Source organism: Leiobunum rupestre, chromosome 3 (genome assembly GCF_980474605.1).
Source record: "Leiobunum rupestre chromosome 3, qqLeiRupe1.1.hap1, whole genome shotgun sequence".
Lineage (NCBI taxonomy): Eukaryota > Metazoa > Arthropoda > Arachnida > Opiliones > Sclerosomatidae > Leiobunum > Leiobunum rupestre.
This window is the reverse complement of record NC_143386.1, coordinates 10,893,777-10,917,097: the sequence shown is the minus strand read 5'-3', so window position 1 is coordinate 10,917,097 and position 23,321 is coordinate 10,893,777. Positions and strand designations below refer to the sequence as shown.

General features: G+C 36.4%; 3 protein-coding genes across 10 annotated transcripts in view; 2 read left to right on the top strand and 1 right to left on the bottom strand.

The window, feature by feature from the left end:
• l(3)07882 (Nucleolar protein 14 homolog l(3)07882) overlaps positions 1-23,321 on the top strand; it is a 54,675-nt gene that overhangs the window by 11,786 nt on the left and 19,568 nt on the right. The window lies entirely within an intron of this gene.
• On the bottom strand, positions 367-8,937 carry LOC149949474 (uncharacterized). Of its 4 annotated transcripts, none has more exons than XM_090167815.1 (3): positions 7,893-8,937; positions 2,831-2,976; positions 367-2,748 (listed from the first exon to the last, which is right to left on the bottom strand). In XM_090167815.1, the coding sequence occupies exons 1-2, from the start codon at positions 8,861-8,863 to the stop codon at positions 2,847-2,849; spliced, it is 1,101 nt and encodes a 366-aa protein (XP_090023941.1). In that variant the 5' UTR covers positions 8,864-8,937; the 3' UTR covers positions 367-2,748; positions 2,831-2,846. The 4 variants fall into 4 exon arrangements, with proteins under 4 accessions (XP_090023941.1, XP_090023940.1, XP_090023939.1 ...); XM_090167814.1 differs by having other exon boundaries at positions 2,835-2,976; XM_090167813.1 differs by having other exon boundaries at positions 367-2,976.
• LOC149949473 (uncharacterized) lies at positions 14,466-23,036 on the top strand. Of its 4 annotated transcripts, none has more exons than XM_090167810.1 (3): positions 14,466-15,510; positions 20,427-20,568; positions 20,655-23,036. In XM_090167810.1, exons 1-2 carry the CDS (start codon positions 14,540-14,542, stop codon positions 20,554-20,556), a joined length of 1,101 nt encoding a protein of 366 aa, XP_090023936.1. In that variant the 5' UTR covers positions 14,466-14,539; the 3' UTR covers positions 20,557-20,568; positions 20,655-23,036. The 4 variants fall into 4 exon arrangements, with proteins under 4 accessions (XP_090023936.1, XP_090023937.1, XP_090023935.1 ...); XM_090167811.1 differs by having other exon boundaries at positions 20,427-20,572; XM_090167809.1 differs by having other exon boundaries at positions 20,427-23,036.

The window sequence follows — 23,321 nt, the reverse complement described above, 5'->3', positions numbered from 1 at the left end:
TGTCTGGAATAGAACTATGTGAAATAAAGTTATCTTAATTGTGTACGAGATCAGCGTGTGCAATAGCCGTTTCATCCTGTTAGCACATAGTTATTGCTTGAGCAAGGGCTAAATTCTGCTTGGCCCAAAGAGTTTTCCAAAGTTCAGAATGGTTAATGCCTGCAAGGATTTGGTAACGTACTAGTGAATCAAACAGTTGGGCGAAACCACAGTTCTTTGCTTGAGAATGTATATCAGCCAGGAAATCCCCAAATGGTTGGTGTTCAATTTGCTTTGTATGAAAAAATTTATATCGATAGTTATCAGCGTTGTTATATGGAGCATAATGGTAATCAAATAATAATAATAATAATAATAATAATAATATTAATAATAATAATGTCTTTATTTTGGATATCCCCTTCAGCGAACTGATTTCCAAGGGGGTCCAGAGCTATTTTACATTTACATTTATACATAAATAAAAAAAAATATTATTAAATTAAATGTTTTACAAAGTATACACACATTCAATTTGTGATAGTTGCGTTAATTCTTTTTTTAAACAAATTAGTTCCCTTGATCTCTTGTATAAATGAAGGAAGCTTTTTCCATAGTGTTATGCCTCTGCTCTTGAGGGAAATATTACGAAGTTTCGTATCTAGTTCTTCAACATAAAAAAATTACGCTGGCTACCGCTGGTTTTGTGATGATGAATTGAATTTGGTTTGTGAAAAAGTTCAGAAATATAGTCTGGGACCAGATCATTAAATATTAGGTACATAAAGACCGTAAGATGTAGATACCTTTGCTGATCAAGAGGAAGAATTGATAATTGGTTTCAGGCCGTAGTAGTGGAAGATCGTCGAGGCTAACCGTTAATAATTTTACATATATTATTTTGTTGTATTTGTAGTTTTTCTAGTTTATTTGATGAGGCAGAACCATACAGCACATCACCATAGTCATAAATTGGTTGTATAATAGAATTAAATAGCATTTTTAACGTTGCTACATCACGGCTTGGTCGTAAAGATCGAATAATCCAAGACCTTTTATTTACTTTTTCATAAGTATTAATTATGTGTTGACCCCAAGTTAAATGTTCATCAAATTCTAAGCCGAGGTATTTAAATGTTGTCACCCTTTTTAGTGTAGAATTAGGGAGAGTCAGAAAACCGTCCAAGTCAAAAGAATTTTTCTTATGAAAGAGCATAAAGAATGATTTGGTAGAATTAAGTACTCGTTTTCTCTGGAACGGGTTTTCCTGTAGCTTAAGAAAATTATCATCGAGATTGTTAATTAAAAGTTGAGGGTCCGGGTAGAGGCACTAAGAGTCTGATCATCGGCGTAGAGTAGTAAGGTGCAATCCTGGGATATGGCCAAATGTAACCCATTAATATATATCGAGAAAAGTATTGGTCCCAGATACTTCCCTGAGGGACCCCATGGTTAATTGGAAGAAAAGTGGACGAGTGTTCTCCTATAGGTCTACTCTTTGCATTCTGCCCTTTAAGTATGATTCAATCCAGTTTAGCGATTCCTCAGAGAAACCAAGGTTTTTTAGTTCCGAAAGAAGTATTATGTGATTAACTGTATCGAAAGCCTTGAGGGGATAACGCTTGGGCGATAATTATCTGGATCCATAGAATCTCCTCCCTTATGAAGTGGAATCACCCGTCCAAGCTTCCATTCCTCAGGGTAGCTTGAGGTTTTAAAAGAATTGTTTATTATAGAAAGAAGAAAAGGGGCTAATATCGGACCCATTGCCTTCAATAATCTTGGGGGAATCAAATCACGACCAGTTGCTTTATTAGGGGCGATACGCTTCAGTAGTTTAATCACTGTCTGCATGTCAATTTCATTAAAGGTAAATGTTACATTGTTGCTTAGAATTGTGGTTGGGATACTTGTAGTAATTGTCAAGACTTGGTTTAACAGACATCTTTCCGCAACCGTAGTAAAATGTAAGAGGAGAGTATTTGTTATTTGTACGGGTGAAGTGTATAAGTTGCCACTTTGGTCCTTGATTTCAGTTTTGTTACTCTTTGATCTAGGCTTGGTGTGCCGATTCAAGATTTTCCAAGTTTTAGCATTATTTCCTTTGCTTTTATTAATTTCATTTTTAAAATATGATTTTTTAGCAGAACGTAGTTGGTTAGTCACTTGGTTTCGAAAGATTTTATAAAGATCATTATGTTGATTATTATCATTAGGATTTCTTCTGTGGCCATGGTGATTTCTTAGGTGCATTAGTTGCTTTATTTCGTCGTTGATCCACGGTGGGAGACCGACGTGCACCCGAATAGATCTTTGTGGAGCGCAAATATCTAAGGTGTCAGTTACTGCGGATTGAAGATTCCAACAGAGAGATTTAGATTTATCTTTGTTTTTTAGTTGACTTTGTAAGGTGACAACAAAGTTTTCAGGATTTATCAGCGATAAGTGCCGGGTCTTGACAAATTTAGTTGGTTGTTTAGATAGGGTAATTTTTCGAACGCAGTATACAGGTAAATGATCAGAGGCGCAGAAAGGAAGCACGCCACTATCAATGATTCGAGACGGGTGACTTATATAAATATGGTCGATTAATGTTCCGGATATTGGTCGTGTAACTTCTTTAATTACTTGTTTTAAAGTTGCAGTGGCTACTTAATTGGAGAACTTTAGTGTTGTTGGACTTAGATCGCGGTCTAAGGTCGCAATTGAAGTCTCCCAACAGGACAATTTCACCAGGAGCATTAGTTAAAAATGCAGCGTAGTTATCGTCTAAAGTAACAGGTTGCGGGTTGGTTAGATTGCCATAAGCCGTACGGCCAGCTGGGGCCAACAATATATAAAAATGTGCTACTTGCGTTCCTGGATCCTTAGTAGATAACCTTGAAACAGTCGCTTGTAGTCTTCCCATGCTGCTGCTGGATTCTTTGTCCCCAGGTTGAAGTATTCTGGGCCTCAGAATGTAGCAGACATAGCCATGTCAAAAGGCGGAGCTCCACGCTTGGTCAAGGTACAGAAAATGGAAAATGTTATTTGAGTGGAAAGTTTGGGAATTACTTCTGACAACATGAAGTTAAGTATAGGGTTCCTAATAAAAGATAGGATTTAATCTAGGAGCAGATCGCCAAGCTTTAGAGTGGCCTAGTAATCATGATTAAATCATTTCAATCACGATTTTATCTTTTCAATCTCGATTTCATATTCTAATTTTTAATATCAATGAACTTAATGAAATACCCCGTAAAATACTAAGACAAGTGTTTTTCTAAGGGTTTAATAATAATTTTTCAGGTAAATATCGAGTAAATATACAATTTTTATCACAGCAAGACCCTAAATACATGTATCAATTATTGTATATAGATTTTAAATCGAAATTTAATCATTCCAATCGATATATAATCATTCTAATCGAGATTTAATTTTAATATATATATAAATATAATTATTTTAATATACTGTTAGAGTATTAATTTTTTACTTCGCAGTTGTTTGTAAACTTTTATACAAATACTTTAATTCAATATTAGGTATAGTTTTTAAATAAAACATCGTTATTAATTTCATTAAGTGCCATTAGCCACTCACAATAGAGTAATGTCAACTTAACTGAAAAAAGAATAAAAAATTTTCCCTGTACTCTATAGTGAGTGTTACCACTCTTCGCCACGGGGAGGCTGCACTTGGGAGAGCATAATACGAAGATTAATTAATCTCAAATCCTACTTTTTAAGTGAAGTAAAAACTGGGGTAAAAATAATCTCCTTTTATAATAAATTTAAGCAACTAAATAAATAAGCATTGAAATATAAAACCATTCCCAATGGATATAGAACTAAATTTACTGTACATAATCAAAATCATTGGCTAACTGTCACCAGAGTTACGAAAACCTAGCTCTAACATTTAAGATTAATTTGACCGTGATACACTTTAGGCTAATTATTTGCGACATATCACACTACAAAAATACTGGGTATCTTTCTTATCATATAAATGCATATCTTTACGTTTAACTCCAGTGCATTTAAGATGAAACCATTTTTTACACTTATTACATTCTACTAGTTTTTCCAGATATTCATAATGTTTGACAGTTGATTTAACTGATGGAATAAAAATTTGTCTACAATTATCAGTACAATAAAGCTCATATACGATGGGGTTAATCAATTGATTTTTACGTGGCCTAGTGTTTTTAATAATTTCTTCGGGTTTCTTTACTAACCTTCCTTCTAATAGACAATCTTTAACGAAAGCTCTTATGTCTTTTGGCTCAATAAATTTTGAGGACTTAGGGTCCAAACCAGCTGCTAAGCAATAAGCAAATGCCAATGAAAATGGGCCACAACCAGTGGCGTAGATAAGGCCCCCGCAGACCCCGCAGTGCGGGGGGGCCCCGGAGCTTTAGGGGCCCCCTAATTTCATATCAAAGTATATACTAGATACCGGATAAAATTCCGAATATAGTTTTGCGTGGGGGCCTCGCAGGTCTTAGCTACGCCACTGGCCACAACTATGTCCATCAGATTGACGATCAACTTGGACCACTTCCATAGATAAAGTTTCCTTTGGGCATTTTAAAATATTACATATTTGTTGCAAAAACTCGATTGGAAATATACTAGGTAATGAATTGTAAATCTTTATCTCCCCAATATCACACCCTATGGTGGAAACAGTTAGCCAATGTTGTTTTGAGCCACAATGTAAAACTTGGATCATATCCTTAGGAACAGTTTCGAAGCTTAAACCAAAACCATTCATAGTATCCTGAAAACAATTTTTGTCTGGGTAAGCTTCCTTTAATAATAAACTAAATGCATAAATAATCCTATTAGTATACCACTGTGTTTCACTATGTAATATTTCTATATCCTCTACCGTAAACTGAACTCCTTTTACAATTAAACTATCTATGTTGGTTTCACTGTCATCTAATAATCTAGGTTTCTTACCAATAGATCTGCTTATAGTTGAAACTGCCCGACGTTTATTTACATTAATTATTTCCTGAATAGGCTTTGGTTTAGCTGTATTTCTGCTTCTGGTCGAACCTTTTTTTGGTCTCCCCCTGGGGTTTTGAACTATAGGTATTTTTAATTAATCTCTCTTGGATTGTAAGTGTGCGGCATTTGCTAAACCCAGAGGACAGTCTTAAGACTGTCCTCTGGGATTATAAAATCTGATTGTGAAACTTCATTCCTCTGACTTTCTACTACTATGTTACCAATTGTCTGTTGGGTTTCTAAACGGTTATCTACCATATTGTGGGGTTCTAAAATGTTATCTACCATATTGTGGGGTTCTAAAAGGTTATCTACCATATTGTGGGGTTCTAAAAGGTTATCTACCATATTGTGGGGTTCTAAAAGGTTATCTACCATATTGTGGGGTTCTAAAAGGTTATCTACCATATTGTGGGGTTCTAAAAGGTTATTAACTGTAGATAGGGTTTCTAAAAGGTTATCAACTGTAGATAGGGTTTCTAAAAGGTTATCAACTGTAGATAGGGTCTCTAATTCAACTGTAGTTTGGGGTTATCAAGTGTATAGTTATCTAGTCTATGCTGTTTTTCTTATGTACTACCTATTGCTTGTCCTGTTCCATAGTCAATTGAACTATATTCCTCGAGTAAATAACTATCTACATTCCAAACTACATGGTTGTCAAAACCCCCCTGATAGCATTCATCGTGCTCTATTACAGAATTCTCTTCGCTCTCTAAATCCTTACCCTCCTCATCACAATCACTCCCACCATTATCTAAAGCTAGGTATGGTATGTCCTTATTTAGTTCTAAAGCTGTTTTAAGTTTCAAAAGTAGATCGAAAGTTTCAGAGTATTGTTTCATACCAGATCGAGAAGCTAAATTATGTATTTCATTAATAATAGGTTTTAATTTACTGAATTTTTCATTTTGTCCAAGTACTATATTCTTTCTAATTTTAGCAGGTTTCTTTGAAACGGAATAGATTGGGAAACTACTGTTATTTAATGCACTGCTAGTATTACTGTTATTGTTTTGCCATCTCTTACCAATGAGGTTTTCAGTAAACTCGGCCATTCCTAAATGTTTCCGAGCAAAAAATATATGCCTACATGGTAGCTGATTTTGATTATTAAATGAGCATGAGCATTCGTCTATCTGATTGGTCAATGTATATTCAACCCCCTTTTTACTTTTAACTGTAATTGGTTCATTGTTTTCGTGTAATGTGTAAGAATCAGCTGAATTTCCTGACTCTAACTGTTTAAAAACCATTCGCGCAACTTCAGCTGAACAGCATGCCGCAATTTGTTTGTGAACAGTACTCTGTATATACCTAACATCTATAAATTTCTTAGTCTCCCTATAATTTTGATAACTTATGTCATCCTCAATGGCTTTGGTAAATTTAATTAAATCTTTAACTGTCTGTTCTAGCTTATTAGTGGACTTAAGAATTAGTTTTAATTTTTGATTATGACTCTCTAACCTATTATTAGTGTTATTACCCAAGTTTGGTTTGTCTTGACGAAATGCGTGAGCCCAATTTTCCTTGCAACTATCCCAATTCCTTAAAAAATATGAAAAAAAATCTTCGCTGGCAATCTCTTTTAAGCTACTTTTATGTTTGTCATAATTTTCTTTTTCACGTGCCATTAACGTACCCTCAAGATGTGTGATTAAGTTTTTCCTATCTTTATGATTACCTTGACTAACCCTTTCCTTAAAGACCTTTTTGAAATGCCAAGAACAAAGATTAATTGTGGCTGCAGGAAAATGTTCTAAAACTACAGCTTTTTCTATTTGACATTTATCTAAAACTACTATTTTCGTGCCTGTTGCAGTAAATGGGTTATTTTTCACAAAAATTGATATACATTCCCCAATAAACTCTGTATTTTCCTGCCTAACAAAAAAATAGGCGACTGGCCTGCCTTTTGTAGATTGATCTTCACATAGTAAGACATACAGGGGATATCCTTCTACATTAACTTTATACGTGCCATCCATAAATAGAATATCATGAGACTGTTCACACAAATCGCGCATGCTTTTAGTCTGAATTATTAAACTTCTAAAATTCCCATCATCGTCCATATTTACTTCCCTCAAATCATTTTCTCCCAAGTCTTTCCCAAGTATGTCTATTAATATTTGGCCCTTACTTCTACCATTATTTTCTATGTTAGTTTTTAACTGTTTATGATTATAAATATCTTTCCTAAGTATATGTTTTCCACTATCTTTATTTAAACGCTCTTGAATAACTCTAACGGGAACCTTTGATTCTAACATATCATTTACTTTTTCTACTTCCTCTGCATTTAATTTTCTTTGCTTAGGGTTAAACTTAAACGATGTTTCATCTACAACGTGATTATGTTCTAAGCAAGCTGTATTAATGTAATATTTTTTATCTGCTCTGTGAGAAATGTTTATTTTCATAGGACAACCAGTGGAATTAAAGGTTTGATGCGGTCTAACACCGGTACTTTTACTAACAAGATTCTTCTCATCTCTCCAGTTGACGCATTTATAAGTTACTTTATCACACTCTCCCCCTTTCATAGTACTACGTACTTTTGATATTGAATGATAATTCTTTTTAGCCCACTCATCTAGCACAGTTTTAAGGCTATCTATTGTTTCAAAACAGGCACCCCTATATATAACCGAATCTTCAACACCACCTCCCCCATATAATGTAAAATTATTCTCTAAACTACAAGATCTCACTGTTTCACTAACTATGCAATCTGACGAAAACACTGGATAAGCTAAACTATCTGATGGAAACATAAAGCAACCCCGGCACTGAGAATAGAAGTAATAACAAATTACTGGCAGAAGAAAACCCACAACCGAAAGGTAGCTGAAAGAGATTAAAACCAAAAATATTAGTAAACCCAAAAGTGTAAGTACTTGCCAAAAAGAAGCAAAATCCAATCCGCAGGAAGGCGTTGATGCAGGGACTGTCCCACTGGCAGGCAACGGCTGAGGAGGTGCTGTGGCAGCGACTGTCCCTCTCTGAGAACCACTGGCAGGCACCGAACGGGGAGGTGCTGTGGCAGCGACTAACCTACTACAGGGACCACTGGCAGGCAACGAAAGAGAAGGTGCTGTTAAAGGGACTGACCTTTTACAGAGACCGCTGGAAGGCAACAGACGAGGAGGTGCTGTGGCAGCGACTATCCCTCTCTGAGAACCACTGGCAGGCAACGACCGAGGAGGTGCTGTGGCAGCGACTAACCTTCTACGGGGACCACTGGCAGGCAAAGAACGAGGAGGTGCTGTTGCAGGGACTGTCCCTCTCTGAGAACCACTGGCAGGCAACGAACGAGGAGGTACTGTTGCCGACACTTGACCTTGAGGAGAAAGTGCTAAAAGAGGAAAAAAACGGGAGCCATAAGGGCTCGCTAGGGGAAGAGAACTGGACACACCACGGGGCTTGGACGAACGAACAGGTACAACTGACCAAGAGTCAGCGTACTTAGGAGAGAACTGACACGGAGGCTTAGGTTTAGGAGCAAGGGATACAGAAGCAGATGCTACCCGCTTAGAACGAGTAGACCTACTTGGGGGAGACGACACAAGACGTGGAAAGGGAGACAAAATTGACATGGGCAGGGGCCCATGCCAAGGAGAACAAGCAACGCCAGGAACGACCAGAGACTCCGCAACGCCAGGAACGACCAGAGACTCCGCAACGCCAGGAACGACCAGAGACTCCGCAACGCTACAAGAAATACATGACTCGGCAATAGCCGGTACAGGATTACGTAGAATGGGTCCAAGGATGGCAGGTCCCATGTACCTAAAGGTAATATTAAGCCGTGGAAGCTCAACATTCTCCCTACGCACACAGTGCTGCCAAGCTTGTTGGCATGTTCCCTCCATTACCAGGAGAGAACCCGCATTCAGCAATACATTGACACCAGAAGCACTTTTACCAATAGAACGTAGTTGAAAGGTTCTACTTACCTCAAAGGAGAGTGATGCAATGGTACTGTGGACACCACGCTCGTCGTCTGAATGCCATCCTACCGAGTCACCTCCATTCCTGTAGAGGTTGATGACAGCAGCATTGAATGAGACGCCAAGGCATTTTTCAACCAGAACCTTAAGGGAAAGCAATCCTTCTGGCCAAGAGTTATCAGCTTCATGATGAACCTTCCCATACCCATAGGGAAAGGAACCCCTATAGGCAACTCGACGAGGAACAGGCAAATGCAGCGAAAAATCTGCATTGAATTCTATAGACAACAGTCTAAAAAAAGAAGAAGCTTCATTAGTCTCCATGAAATCAGGGTCCCATAGGACTGATGCTGGGGACATTCCTTTGGGAACGACCAAGGAAGTCCTACCAGGAACCAGCCCCCTGGGAGCAAGATGAGGACCAAGACAAAAAGCAGGCATATCTAATAAAAGCTAACTCCTACGCTCAAAATCCCAAACTAAACTCCTACGCTCAAAATCCCAAACTAAACTCCTACGCTCAAAATCCCAAACTAAACTCCTACGCTCAAAATCCCAAACTAAACTCCTACGCTCAAAATCCCAAACTAAACTCCTACGCTCAAAATCCCAAACTACACTCCTACACTCAAAATCCCAAACTACACTCCTACGCTCAAAATCCCAAACTACACTCCTACGCTCAAAATCCCAAACTACACTCCTACGCTCAAAATCCCAAACTACACTCCTACGCTCAAAATCACTAACTACACTCCTACGCTCAAAATCACTAACTACACTCCTACGCTCAAAATCACTAACTACACTCCTACGCTCAAAATCACTAACTAAACTTCTACACTACTATAAACGCAGTGCAAAAAAGCTCCAAAAACGCAGTGCAAAAAAGCACCAAAAAACTCCTTAGGCCAAAGTTGGAATAAATCTGAAAGATAAAAATTTGAATCATTAGAAACTACAGATGTTACAAGAATTATTTATTAAATAAAAGTTTTCAAAAACATAAATTTTAGGAAATTACTTAAGTTTTATAAGAAATGGTATTAAGCAATACGTTTTAAAACCAGTAAAAAATTATATATAGACAATATTTTAACTATAAATGAAGGAAGCATGAAATACTCTTTCGAAAATCGCGAAAATGAAGTAGAGTTACCGAGTTTTGGAACTACGGTAACGACTGGTCGTTAATGAGACCGATTTCAATGTTTTAAAAGGCAGAGTAACTAACCTAACTAGCCAAATCAGTTGAAAATTGGCTTAACAATCACGAAAGAAGGAAAACAAAACTGTTAAGGGGAAGAATGCTATTAAAACGGAGCGATTTACAAGAGGATTTAAAACGACCAAGTTGTTCGGTTCAAGGAAGAAAAAATTGCGGAGTGAAAATTAGCCTAAGTTGTAACTAGGAGTAGTAAACACAACACCCCTACCACTGTTTACTACTCCTAGGTTGTAAAGGGGACGGATATATTTGTTGTAAAACGTAGTACGTAAAGGACCTAGGGAGAGTAAATTATAATTAAATGCCGTTTTAATTTGACTACACGTGTCATGGGTGAAAGTGAACATTTGTCGTTCGAATAACGGGTTTCATTTGGTATTGTAGCGAGTTTATACGGATTTAAAAGGAATAAATAACATCCAAGTTAAAAATCACAATTCTGATTACGCAATAAAACATTCGAGAGTAAATTATAATTAAATGGCCGAATTAAAAGTTGAAGGGTTGAATTTATTAATTTTAAAACAAAAGAGATTAAAGGGTGTAAAAGGGCATATAGTATTATATAGAATTATAATTAAATACCCTAGTTTTAATTCGAATACACGTGGCGTGGGTTCCGCGCAAAGTAAACATTTGAATAAGCCGTTAGAAGAACGAGTTTTTAGCTTTGATACCGTAGCGAATTTAATGGATTTAAAGTACCGTAAATTAGAATTTAAATTTCTTTGTTTCGATTCAACTACACTGCGCCTCCTTACGCGATTGGTTAGACTTATTAATAATTATTAATCATGTAAAAGGGCATAGGCATAATAAAGGATGTAATTAGTAAATCAGAATTAAACGTCCTTTGTTTAATTCGAATACACGTGGCGTGGGTTCTGCGGAAATTAATAGTTTGGATTTATTCATTTTAAAACTACAAGGAGTTTTAAATATAAATAATTAAGGATGTAAAATGGCATAGACATAATAAAGGATGAAATTAGTAAATTATAATTAAACGTCTTTTGTTTAATTCGAATATATTACACGTGGCGTGAGTTCCGCGGAAATTAATCGTTTGGATTTATTCATTTTAAAACTACAAGGAGTTTTAAATATAAATAATTAAGGATGTAAAAAGGCATAGACATAATAAAGGATGAATTTAGTAAATTATAATTAAACGTCCTTTGTTTAATTCGAATATATTACACGTGGCGTGAGTTCCGCGGAAATTAATCGTTTGGATTTAATTATTTTTAACTCCTTGTGAGTTAAAATAATACCTACATTATACAACCTAAGCTTACAGGCTATTTTAAAGTACTTATAAAAATTTAAAAGGGAATGGTATTAAAATATACATAGTTAAAAAAACCATTGTTAGAGAAGATTAAAAAATATACGTCTAACTTACTCAAATTCGGTCAAGAGAAGGGCCGAGTCTAGATTCACACCCCGTGAACGTAGCCAACTTTCTGCGTCCACACCCCGTGAGCGTAGTCAATTTGCTGCATCCACACCCCGTGGATCTAGCTCGTATGCTACGTTCACAGTCCCAACCACGTGACCTTGCATTGACCAATGAAATAACTTCTTTCAATTCTAATTGTTTGGCCGTTTCTTTAAAAATATTTTTCCACGTTTCTGTCTTCTCTTGACCGAATTTGAGTAAGTTAGACGTATATTTTTTAATCTTCTCTAACAATGGTTTTTTTAACTATGTATATTTTAATACCATTCCCTTTTAAATTTTTATAAGTACTTTAAAATAGCCTGTAAGCTTAGGTTGTATAATGTAGGTATTATTTTAACTCACAAGGAGTTAAAAATAATTAAATCCAAACGATTAATTTCCGCGGAACTCACGCCACGTGTAATATATTCGAATTAAACAAAGGACGTTTAATTATAATTTACTAAATTCATCCTTTATTATGTCTATGCCTTTTTACATCCTTAATTATTTATATTTAAAACTCCTTGTAGTTTTAAAATGAATAAATCCAAACGATTAATTTCCGCGGAACTCACGCCACGTGTAATATATTCGAATTAAACAAAAGACGTTTAATTATAATTTACTAATTTCATCCTTTATTATGTCTATGCCATTTTACATCCTTAATTATTTATATTTAAAACTCCTTGTAGTTTTAAAATGAATAAATCCAAACTATTAATTTCCGCAGAACCCACGCCACGTGTATTCGAATTAAACAAAGGACGTTTAATTCTGATTTACTAATTACATCCTTTATTATGCCTATGCCCTTTTACATGATTAATAATTATTAATAAGTCTAACCAATCGCGTAAGGAGGCGCAGTGTAGTTGAATCGAAACAAAGAAATTTAAATTCTAATTTACGGTACTTTAAATCCATTAAATTCGCTACGGTATCAAAGCTAAAAACTCGTTCTTCTAACGGCTTATTCAAATGTTTACTTTGCGCGGAACCCACGCCACGTGTATTCGAATTAAAACTAGGGTATTTAATTATAATTCTATATAATACTATATGCCCTTTTACACCCTTTAATCTCTTTTGTTTTAAAATTAATAAATTCAACCCTTCAACTTTTAATTCGGCCATTTAATTATAATTTACTCTCGAATGTTTTATTGCGTAATCAGAATTGTGATTTTTAACTTGGATGTTATTTATTCCTTTTAAATCCGTATAAACTCGCTACAATACCAAATGAAACCCGTTATTCGAACGACAAATGTTCACTTTCACCCATGACACGTGTAGTCAAATTAAAACGGCATTTAATTATAATTTACTCTCCCTAGGTCCTTTACGTACTACGTTTTACAACAAATATATCCGTCCCCTTTACAACCTAGGAGTAGTAAACAGTGGTAGGGGTGTTGTGTTTACTACTCCTAGTTACAACTTAGGCTAATTTTCACTCCGCAATTTTTTCTTCCTTGAACCGAACAACTTGGTCGTTTTAAATCCTCTTGTAAATCGCTCCGTTTTAATAGCATTCTTCCCCTTAACAGTTTTGTTTTCCTTCTTTCGTGATTGTTAAGCCAATTTTCAACTGATTTGGCTAGTTAGGTTAGTTACTCTGCCTTTTAAAACATTGAAATCGGTCTCATTAACGACCAGTCGTTACCGTAGTTCCAAAACTCGGTAACTCTACTTCATTTTCGCGATTTTCGAAAGAGTATTTCATGCTTCCTTCATTTATAGTTAAAATATTGTCTATATATAATTTTTTACTGGTTTTAAAACGTATTGCTTAATACCATTTCTTATAAAACTTAAGTAATTTCCTAAAATTTATGTTTTTGAAAACTTTTATTTAATAAATAATTCTTGTAACATCTGTAGTTTCTAATGATTCAAATTTTTATCTTTCAGATTTATTCCAACTTTGGCCTAAGGAGTTTTTTGGTGCTTTTTTGCACTGCGTTTTTGGAGCTTTTTTGCACTGCGTTTATAGTAGTGTAGAAGTTTAGTTAGTGATTTTGAGCGTAGGAGTGTAGTTAGTGATTTTGAGCGTAGGAGTGTAGTTAGTGATTTTGAGCGTAGGAGTGTAGTTAGTGATTTTGAGCGTAGGAGTGTAGTTTGGGATTTTGAGCGTAGGAGTGTAGTTTGGGATTTTGAGCGTAGGAGTGTAGTTTGGGATTTTGAGCGTAGGAGTGTAGTTTGGGATTTTGAGTGTAGGAGTGTAGTTTGGGATTTTGAGCGTAGGAGTTTAGTTTGGGATTTTGAGCGTAGGAGTTTAGTTTGGGATTTTGAGCGTAGGAGTTTAGTTTGGGATTTTGAGCGTAGGAGTTTAGTTTGGGATTTTGAGCGTAGGAGTTTAGTTTGGGATTTTGAGCGTAGGAGTTAGCTTTTATTAGATATGCCTGCTTTTTGTCTTGGTCCTCATCTTGCTCCCAGGGGGCTGGTTCCTGGTAGGACTTCCTTGGTCGTTCCCAAAGGAATGTCCCCAGCATCAGTCCTATGGGACCCTGATTTCATGGAGACTAATGAAGCTTCTTCTTTTTTTAGACTGTTGTCTATAGAATTCAATGCAGATTTTTCGCTGCATTTGCCTGTTCCTCGTCGAGTTGCCTATAGGGGTTCCTTTCCCTATGGGTATGGGAAGGTTCATCATGAAGCTGATAACTCTTGGCCAGAAGGATTGCTTTCCCTTAAGGTTCTGGTTGAAAAATGCCTTGGCGTCTCATTCAATGCTGCTGTCATCAACCTCTACAGGAATGGAGGTGACTCGGTAGGATGGCATTCAGACGACGAGCGTGGTGTCCACAGTACCATTGCATCACTCTCCTTTGAGGTAAGTAGAACCTTTCAACTACGTTCTATTGGTAAAAGTGCTTCTGGTGTCAATGTATTGCTGAATGCGGGTTCTCTCCTGGTAATGGAGGGAACATGCCAACAAGCTTGGCAGCACTGTGTGCGTAGGGAGAATGTTGAGCTTCCACGGCTTAATATTACCTTTAGGTACATGGGACCTGCCATCCTTGGACCCATTCTACGTAATCCTGTACCGGCTATTGCCGAGTCATGTATTTCTTGTAGCGTTGCGGAGTCTCTGGTCGTTCCTGGCGTTGCGGAGTCTCTGGTCGTTCCTGGCGTTGCGGAGTCTCTGGTCGTTCCTGGCGTTGCTTGTTCTCCTTGGCATGGGCCCCTGCCCATGTCAATTTTGTCTCCCTTTCCACGTCTTGTGTCGTCTCCCCCAAGTAGGTCTACTCGTTCTAAGCGGGTAGCATCTGCTTCTGTATCCCTTGCTCCTAAACCTAAGCCTCCGTGTCAGTTCTCTCCTAAGTACGCTGACTCTTGGTCAGTTGTACCTGTTCGTTCGTCCAAGCCCCGTGGTGTGTCCAGTTCTCTTCCCCTAGCGAGCCCTTATGGCTCCCGTTTTTTTCCTCTTTTAGCACTTTCTCCTCAAGGTCAAGTGTCGGCAACAGTACCTCCTCGTTCGTTGCCTGCCAGTGGTTCTCAGAGAGGGACAGTCCCTGCAACAGCACCTCCTCGTTCTTTGCCTGCCAGTGGTCCCCGTAGAAGGTTAGTCGCTGCCACAGCACCTCCTCGGTCGTTGCCTGCCAGTGGTTCTCAGAGAGGGATAGTCGCTGCCACAGCACCTCCTCGTCTGTTGCCTTCCAGCGGTCTCTGTAAAAGGTCAGTCCCTTTAACAGCACCTTCTCTTTCGTTGCCTGCCAGTGGTCCCTGTAGTAGGTTAGTCGCTGCCACAGCACCTCCCCGTTCGGTGCCTGCCAGTGGTTCTCAGAGAGGGACAGTCGCTGCCACAGCACCTCCTCAGCCGTTGCCTGCCAGTGGGACAGTCCCTGCATCAACGCCTTCCTGCGGATTGGATTTTGCTTCTTTTTGGCAAGTACTTACACTTTTGGGTTTACTAATATTTTTGGTTTTAATCTCTTTCAGCTACCTTTCGGTTGTGGGTTTTCTTCTGCCAGTAATTTGTTATTACTTCTATTCTCAGTGCCGGGGTTGCTTTATGTTTCCATCAGATAGTTTAGCTTATCCAGTGTTTTCGTCAGATTGCATAGTTAGTGAAACAGTGAGATCTTGTAGTTTAGAGAATAATTTTACATTATATGGGGGAGGTGGTGTTGAAGATTCGGTTATATATAGGGGTGCCTGTTTTGAAACAATAGATAGCCTTAAAACTGTGCTAGATGAGTGGGCTAAAAAGAATTATCATTCAATATCAAAAGTACGTAGTACTATGAAAGGGGGAGAGTGTGATAAAGTAACTTATAAATGCGTCAACTGGAGAGATGAGAAGAATCTTGTTAGTAAAAGTACCGGTGTTAGACCGCATCAAACCTTTAATTCCACTGGTTGTCCTATGAAAATAAACATTTCTCACAGAGCAGATAAAAAATATTACATTAATACAGCTTGCTTAGAACATAATCACGTTGTAGATGAAACATCGTTTAAGTTTAACCCTAAGCAAAGAAAATTAAATGCAGAGGAAGTAGAAAAAGTAAATGATATGTTAGAATCAAAGGTTCCCGTTAGAGTTATTCAAGAGCGTTTAAATAAAGATAGTGGAAAACATATACTTAGGAAAGATATTTATAATCATAAACAGTTAAAAACTAACATAGAAAATAATGGTAGAAGTAAGGGCCAAATATTAATAGACATACTTGGGAAAGACTTGGGAGAAAATGATTTGAGGGAAGTAAATATGGACGATGATGGGAATTTTAGAAGTTTAATAATTCAGACTAAAAGCATGCGCGATTTGTGTGAACAGTCTCATGATATTCTATTTATGGATGGCACGTATAAAGTTAATGTAGAAGGATATCCCCTGTATGTCTTACTATGTGAAGATCAATCTACAAAAGGCAGGCCAGTCGCCTATTTTTTTGTTAGGCAGGAAAATACAGAGTTTATTGGGGAATGTATATCAATTTTTGTGAAAAATAACCCATTTACTGCAACAGGCACGAAAATAGTAGTTTTAGATAAATGTCAAATAGAAAAAGCTGTAGTTTTAGAACATTTTCCTGCAGCCACAATTAATCTTTGTTCTTGGCATTTCAAAAAGGTCTTTAAGGAAAGGGTTAGTCAAGGTAATCATAAAGATAGGAAAAACTTAATCACACATCTTGAGGGTACGTTAATGGCACGTGAAAAAGAAAATTATGACAAACATAAAAGTAGCTTAAAAGAGATTGCCAGCGAAGATTTTTTTTCATATTTTTTAAGGAATTGGGATAGTTGCAAGGAAAATTGGGCTCACGCATTTCGTCAAGACAAACCAAACTTGGGTAATAACACTAATAATAGGTTAGAGAGTCATAATCAAAAATTAAAACTAATTCTTAAGTCCACTAATAAGCTAGAACAGACAGTTAAAGATTTAATTAAATTTACCAAAGCCATTGAGGATGACATAAGTTATCAAAATTATAGGGAGACTAAGAAATTTATAGATGTTAGGTATATACAGAGTACTGTTCACAAACAAATTGCGGCATGCTGTTCAGCTGAAGTTGCGCGAATGGTTTTTAAACAGTTAGAGTCAGGAAATTCAGCTGATTCTTACACATTACACGAAAACAATGAACCAATTACAGTTAAAAGTAAAAAGGGGGTTGAATATACATTGACCAATCAGATAGACGAATGCTCATGCTCATTTAATAATCAAAATCAGCTACCATGTAGGCATATATTTTTTGCTCGGAAACATTTAGGAATGGCCGAGTTTACTGAAAACCTCATTGGTAAGAGATGGCAAAACAATAACAGTAATACTAGCAGTGCATTAAATAACAGTAGTTTCCCAATCTATTCCGTTTCAAAGAAACCTGCTAAAATTAGAAAGAATATAGTACTTGGACAAAATGAAAAATTCAGTAAATTAAAACCTATTATTAATGAAATACATAATTTAGCTTCTCGATCTGGTATGAAACAATACTCTGAAACTTTCGATCTACTTTTGAAACTTAAAACAGCTTTAGAACTAAATAAGGACATACCATACCTAGCTTTAGATAATGGTGGGAGTGATTGTGATGAGGAGGGTAAGGATTTAGAGAGCGAAGAGAATTCTGTAATAGAGCACGATGAATGCTATCAGGGGGGTTTTGACAACCATGTAGTTTGGAATGTAGATAGTTATTTACTCGAGGAATATAGTTCAATTGACTATGGAACAGGACAAGCAATAGGTAGTACATAAGAAAAACAGCATAGACTAGATAACTATACACTTGATAACCCCAAACTACAGTTGAATTAGAGACCCTATCTACAGTTGATAACCTTTTAGAAACCCTATCTACAGTTGATAACCTTTTAGAAACCCTATCTACAGTTAATAACCTTTTAGAACCCCACAATATGGTAGATAACCTTTTAGAACCCCACAATATGGTAGATAACCTTTTAGAACCCCACAATATGGTAGATAACCTTTTAGAACCCCACAATATGGTAGATAACCTTTTAGAACCCCACAATATGGTAGATAACATTTTAGAACCCCACAATATGGTAGATAACCGTTTAGAAACCCAACAGACAATTGGTAACATAGTAGTAGAAAGTCAGAGGAATGAAGTTTCACAATCAGATTTTATAATCCCAGAGGACAGTCTTAAGACTGTCCTCTGGGTTTAGCAAATGCCGCACACTTACAATCCAAGAGAGATTAATTAAAAATACCTATAGTTCAAAACCCCAGGGGGAGACCAAAAAAAGGTTCGACCAGAAGCAGAAATACAGCTAAACCAAAGCCTATTCAGGAAATAATTAATGTAAATAAACGTCGGGCAGTTTCAACTATAAGCAGATCTATTGGTAAGAAACCTAGATTATTAGATGACAGTGAAACCAACATAGATAGTTTAATTGTAAAAGGAGTTCAGTTTACGGTAGAGGATATAGAAATATTACATAGTGAAACACAGTGGTATACTAATAGGATTATTTATGCATTTAGTTTATTATTAAAGGAAGCTTACCCAGACAAAAATTGTTTTCAGGATACTATGAATGGTTTTGGTTTAAGCTTCGAAACTGTTCCTAAGGATATGATCCAAGTTTTACATTGTGGCTCAAAACAACATTGGCTAACTGTTTCCACCATAGGGTGTGATATTGGGGAGATAAAGATTTACAATTCATTACCTAGTATATTTCCAATCGAGTTTTTGCAACAAATATGTAATATTTTAAAATGCCCAAAGGAAACTTTATCTATGGAAGTGGTCCAAGTTGATCGTCAATCTGATGGACATAGTTGTGGCCAGTGGCGTAGCTAAGACCTGCGAGGCCCCCACGCAAAACTATATTCGGAATTTTATCCGGTATCTAGTATATACTTTGATATGAAATTAGGGGGCCCCTAAAGCTCCGGGGCCCCCCCGCACTGCGGGGTCTGCGGGGGCCTTATCTACGCCACTGGTTGTGGCCCATTTTCATTGGCATTTGCTTATTGCTTAGCAGCTGGTTTGGACCCTAAGTCCTCAAAATTTATTGAGCCAAAAGACATAAGAGCTTTCGTTAAAGATTGTCTATTAGAAGGAAGGTTAGTAAAGAAACCCGAAGAAATTATTAAAAACACTAGGCCACGTAAAAATCAATTGATTAACCCCATCGTATATGAGCTTTATTGTACTGATAATTGTAGACAAATTTTTATTCCATCAGTTAAATCAACTGTCAAACATTATGAATATCTGGAAAAACTAGTAGAATGTAATAAGTGTAAAAAATGGTTTCATCTTAAATGCACTGGAGTTAAACGTAAAGATATGCATTTATATGATAAGAAAGATACCCAGTATTTTTGTAGTGTGATATGTCGCAAATAATTAGCCTAAAGTGTATCACGGTCAAATTAATCTTAAATGTTAGAGCTAGGTTTTCGTAACTCTGGTGACAGTTAGCCAATGATTTTGATTATGTACAGTAAATTTAGTTCTATATCCATTGGGAATGGTTTTATATTTCAATGCTTATTTATTTAGTTGCTTAAATTTATTATAAAAGGAGATTATTTTTACCCCAGTTTTTACTTCACTTAAAAAGTAGGATTTGAGATTAATTAATCTTCGTATTATGCTCTCCCAAGTGCAGCCTCCCCGTGGCGAAGAGTGGTAACACTCACTATAGAGTACAGGGAAAATTTTTTATTCTTTTTTCAGTTAAGTTGACATTACTCTATTGTGAGTGGCTAATGGCACTTAATGAAATTAATAACGATGTTTTATTTAAAAACTATACCTAATATTGAATTAAAGTATTTGTATAAAAGTTTACAAACAACTGCGAAGTAAAAAATTAATACTCTAACAGTATATTAAAATAATTATATTTATATATATATTAAAATTAAATCTCGATTAGAATGATTATATATCGATTGGAATGATTAAATTTCGATTTAAAATCTATATACAATAATTGATACATGTATTTAGGGTCTTGCTGTGATAAAAATTGTATATTTACTCGATATTTACCTGAAAAATTATTATTAAACCCTTAGAAAAACACTTGTCTTAGTATTTTACGGGGTATTTCATTAAGTTCATTGATATTAAAAATTAGAATATGAAATCGAGATTGAAAAGATAAAATCGTGATTGAAATGATTTAATCATGATTACTAGGCCACTCTAAAGCTTGGCGATCTGCTCCTAGATTAAATCCTATCTTTTATTAGGAACCCTATACTTAACTTCATGTTGTCAGAAGTAATTCCCAAACTTTCCACTCAAATAACATTTTCCATTTTCTGTACCTTGACCAAGCGTGGAGCTCCGCCTTTTGACATGGCTATGTCTGCTACATTCTGAGGCCCAGAATACTTCAACCTGGGGACAAAGAATCCAGCAGCAGCATGGGAAGACTACAAGCGACTGTTTCAAGGTTATCTACTAAGGATCCAGGAACGCAAGTAGCACATTTTTATATATTGTTGGCCCCAGCTGGCCGTACGGCTTATGGCAATCTAACCAACCCGCAACCTGTTACTTTAGACGATAACTACGCTGCATTTTTAACTAATGCTCCTGGTGAAATTGTCCTGTTGGGAGACTTCAATTGCGACCTTAGACCGCGATCTAAGTCCAACAACACTAAAGTTCTCCAATTAAGTAGCCACTGCAACTTTAAAACAAGTAATTAAAGAAGTTACACGACCAATATCCGGAACATTAATCGACCATATTTATATAAGTCACCCGTCTCGAATCATTGATAGTGGCGTGCTTCCTTTCTGCGCCTCTGATCATTTACCTGTATACTGCGTTCGAAAAATTACCCTATCTAAACAACCAACTAAATTTGTCAAGACCCGGCACTTATCGCTGATAAATCCTGAAAACTTTGTTGTCACCTTACAAAGTCAACTAAAAAACAAAGATAAATCTAAATCTCTCTGTTGGAATCTTCAATCCGCAGTAACTGACACCTTAGATATTTGCGCTCCACAAAGATCTATTCGGGTGCACGTCGGTCTCCCACCGTGGATCAACGACGAAATAAAGCAACTAATGCACCTAAGAAATCACCATGGCCACAGAAGAAATCCTAATGATAATAATCAACATAATGATCTTTATAAAATCTTTCGAAACCAAGTGACTAACCAACTACGTTCTGCTAAAAAATCATATTTTAAAAATGAAATTAATAAAAGCAAAGGAAATAATGCTAAAACTTGGAAAATCTTGAATCGGCACACCAAGCCTAGATCAAAGAGTAACAAAACTGAAATCAAGGACCAAAGTGGCAACTTATACACTTCACCCGTACAAATAACAAATACTCTCCTCTTACATTTTACTACGGTTGCGGAAAGATGTCTGTTAAACCAAGTCTTGACAATTACTACAAGTATCCCAACCACAATTCTAAGCAACAATGTAACATTTACCTTTAATGAAATTGACATGCAGACAGTGATTAAACTACTGAAGCGTATCGCCCCTAATAAAGCAACTGGTCGTGATTTGATTCCCCCAAGATTATTGAAGGCAATGGGTCCGATATTAGCCCCTTTTCTTCTTTCTATAATAAACAATTCTTTTAAAACCTCAAGCTACCCTGAGGAATGGAAGCTTGGACGGGTGATTCCACTTCATAAGGGAGGAGATTCTATGGATCCAGATAATTATCGCCCAAGCGTTATCCCCTCAAGGCTTTCGATACAGTTAATCACATAATACTTCTTTCGGAACTAAAAAACCTTGGTTTCTCTGAGGAATCGCTAAACTGGATTGAATCATACTTAAAGGGCAGAATGCAAAGAGTAGACCTATAGGAGAACACTCGTCCACTTTTCTTCCAATTAACCATGGGGTCCCTCAGGGAAGTATCTGGGACCAATACTTTTCTCGATATATATTAATGGGTTACATTTGGCCATATCCCAGGATTGCACCTTACTACTCTACGCCGATGATCAGACTCTTAGTGCCTCTACCCGGACCCTCAACTTTTAATTAACAATCTCGATGATAATTTTCTTAAGCTACAGGAAAACCCGTTCCAGAGAAAACGAGTACTTAATTCTACCAAATCATTCTTTATGCTCTTTCATAAGAAAAATTCTTTTGACTTGGACGGTTTTCTGACTCTCCCTAATTCTACACTAAAAAGGGTGACAACATTTAAATACCTCGGCTTAGAATTTGATGAACATTTAACTTGGGGTCAACACATAATTAATACTTATGAAAAAGTAAATAAAAGGTCTTGGATTATTCGATCTTTACGACCAAGCCGTGATGTAGCAACGTTAAAAATGCTATTTAATTCTATTATACAACCAATTTATGACTATGGTGATGTGCTGTATGGTTCTGCCTCATCAAATAAACTAGAAAAACTACAAATACAACAAAATAATATATGTAAAATTATTAACGGTTAGCCTCGACGATCTTCCACTACTACGGCCTGAAACCAATTATCAATTCTTCCTCTTGATCAGCAAAGGTATCTACATCTTACGGTCTTTATGTACCTAATATTTAATGATCTGGTCCCAGACTATATTTCTGAACTTTTTCACAAACCAAATTCAATTCATCATCACAAAACCAGCGGTAGCCAGCGTAATTTTTTTATGTTGAAGAACTAGATACGAAACTTCGTAATATTTCCCTCAAGAGCAGAGGCATAACACTATGGAAAAAGCTTCCTTCATTTATACAAGAGATCAAGGGAACTAATTTGTTTAAAAAAAGAATTAACGCAACTATCACAAATTGAATGTGTGTATACTTTGTAAAACATTTAATTTAATAATATTTTTTTTTATTTATGTATAAATGTAAATGTAAAATAGCTCTGGACCCCCTTGGAAATCAGTTCGCTGAAGGGGATATCCAAAATAAAGACATTATTATTATTAATATTATTATTATTATTATTATTATTATTATTTGATTACCATTATGCTCCATATAACAACGCTGATAACTATCGATATAAATTTTTTCATACAAAGCAAATTGAACACCAACCATTTGGGGATTTCCTGGCTGATATACATTCTCAAGCAAAGAACTGTGGTTTCGCCCAACTGTTTGATTCACTAGTACGTTACCAAATCCTTGCAGGCATTAACCATTCTGAACTTTGGAAAACTCTTTGGGCCAAGCAGAATTTAGCCCTTGCTCAAGCAATAACTATGTGCT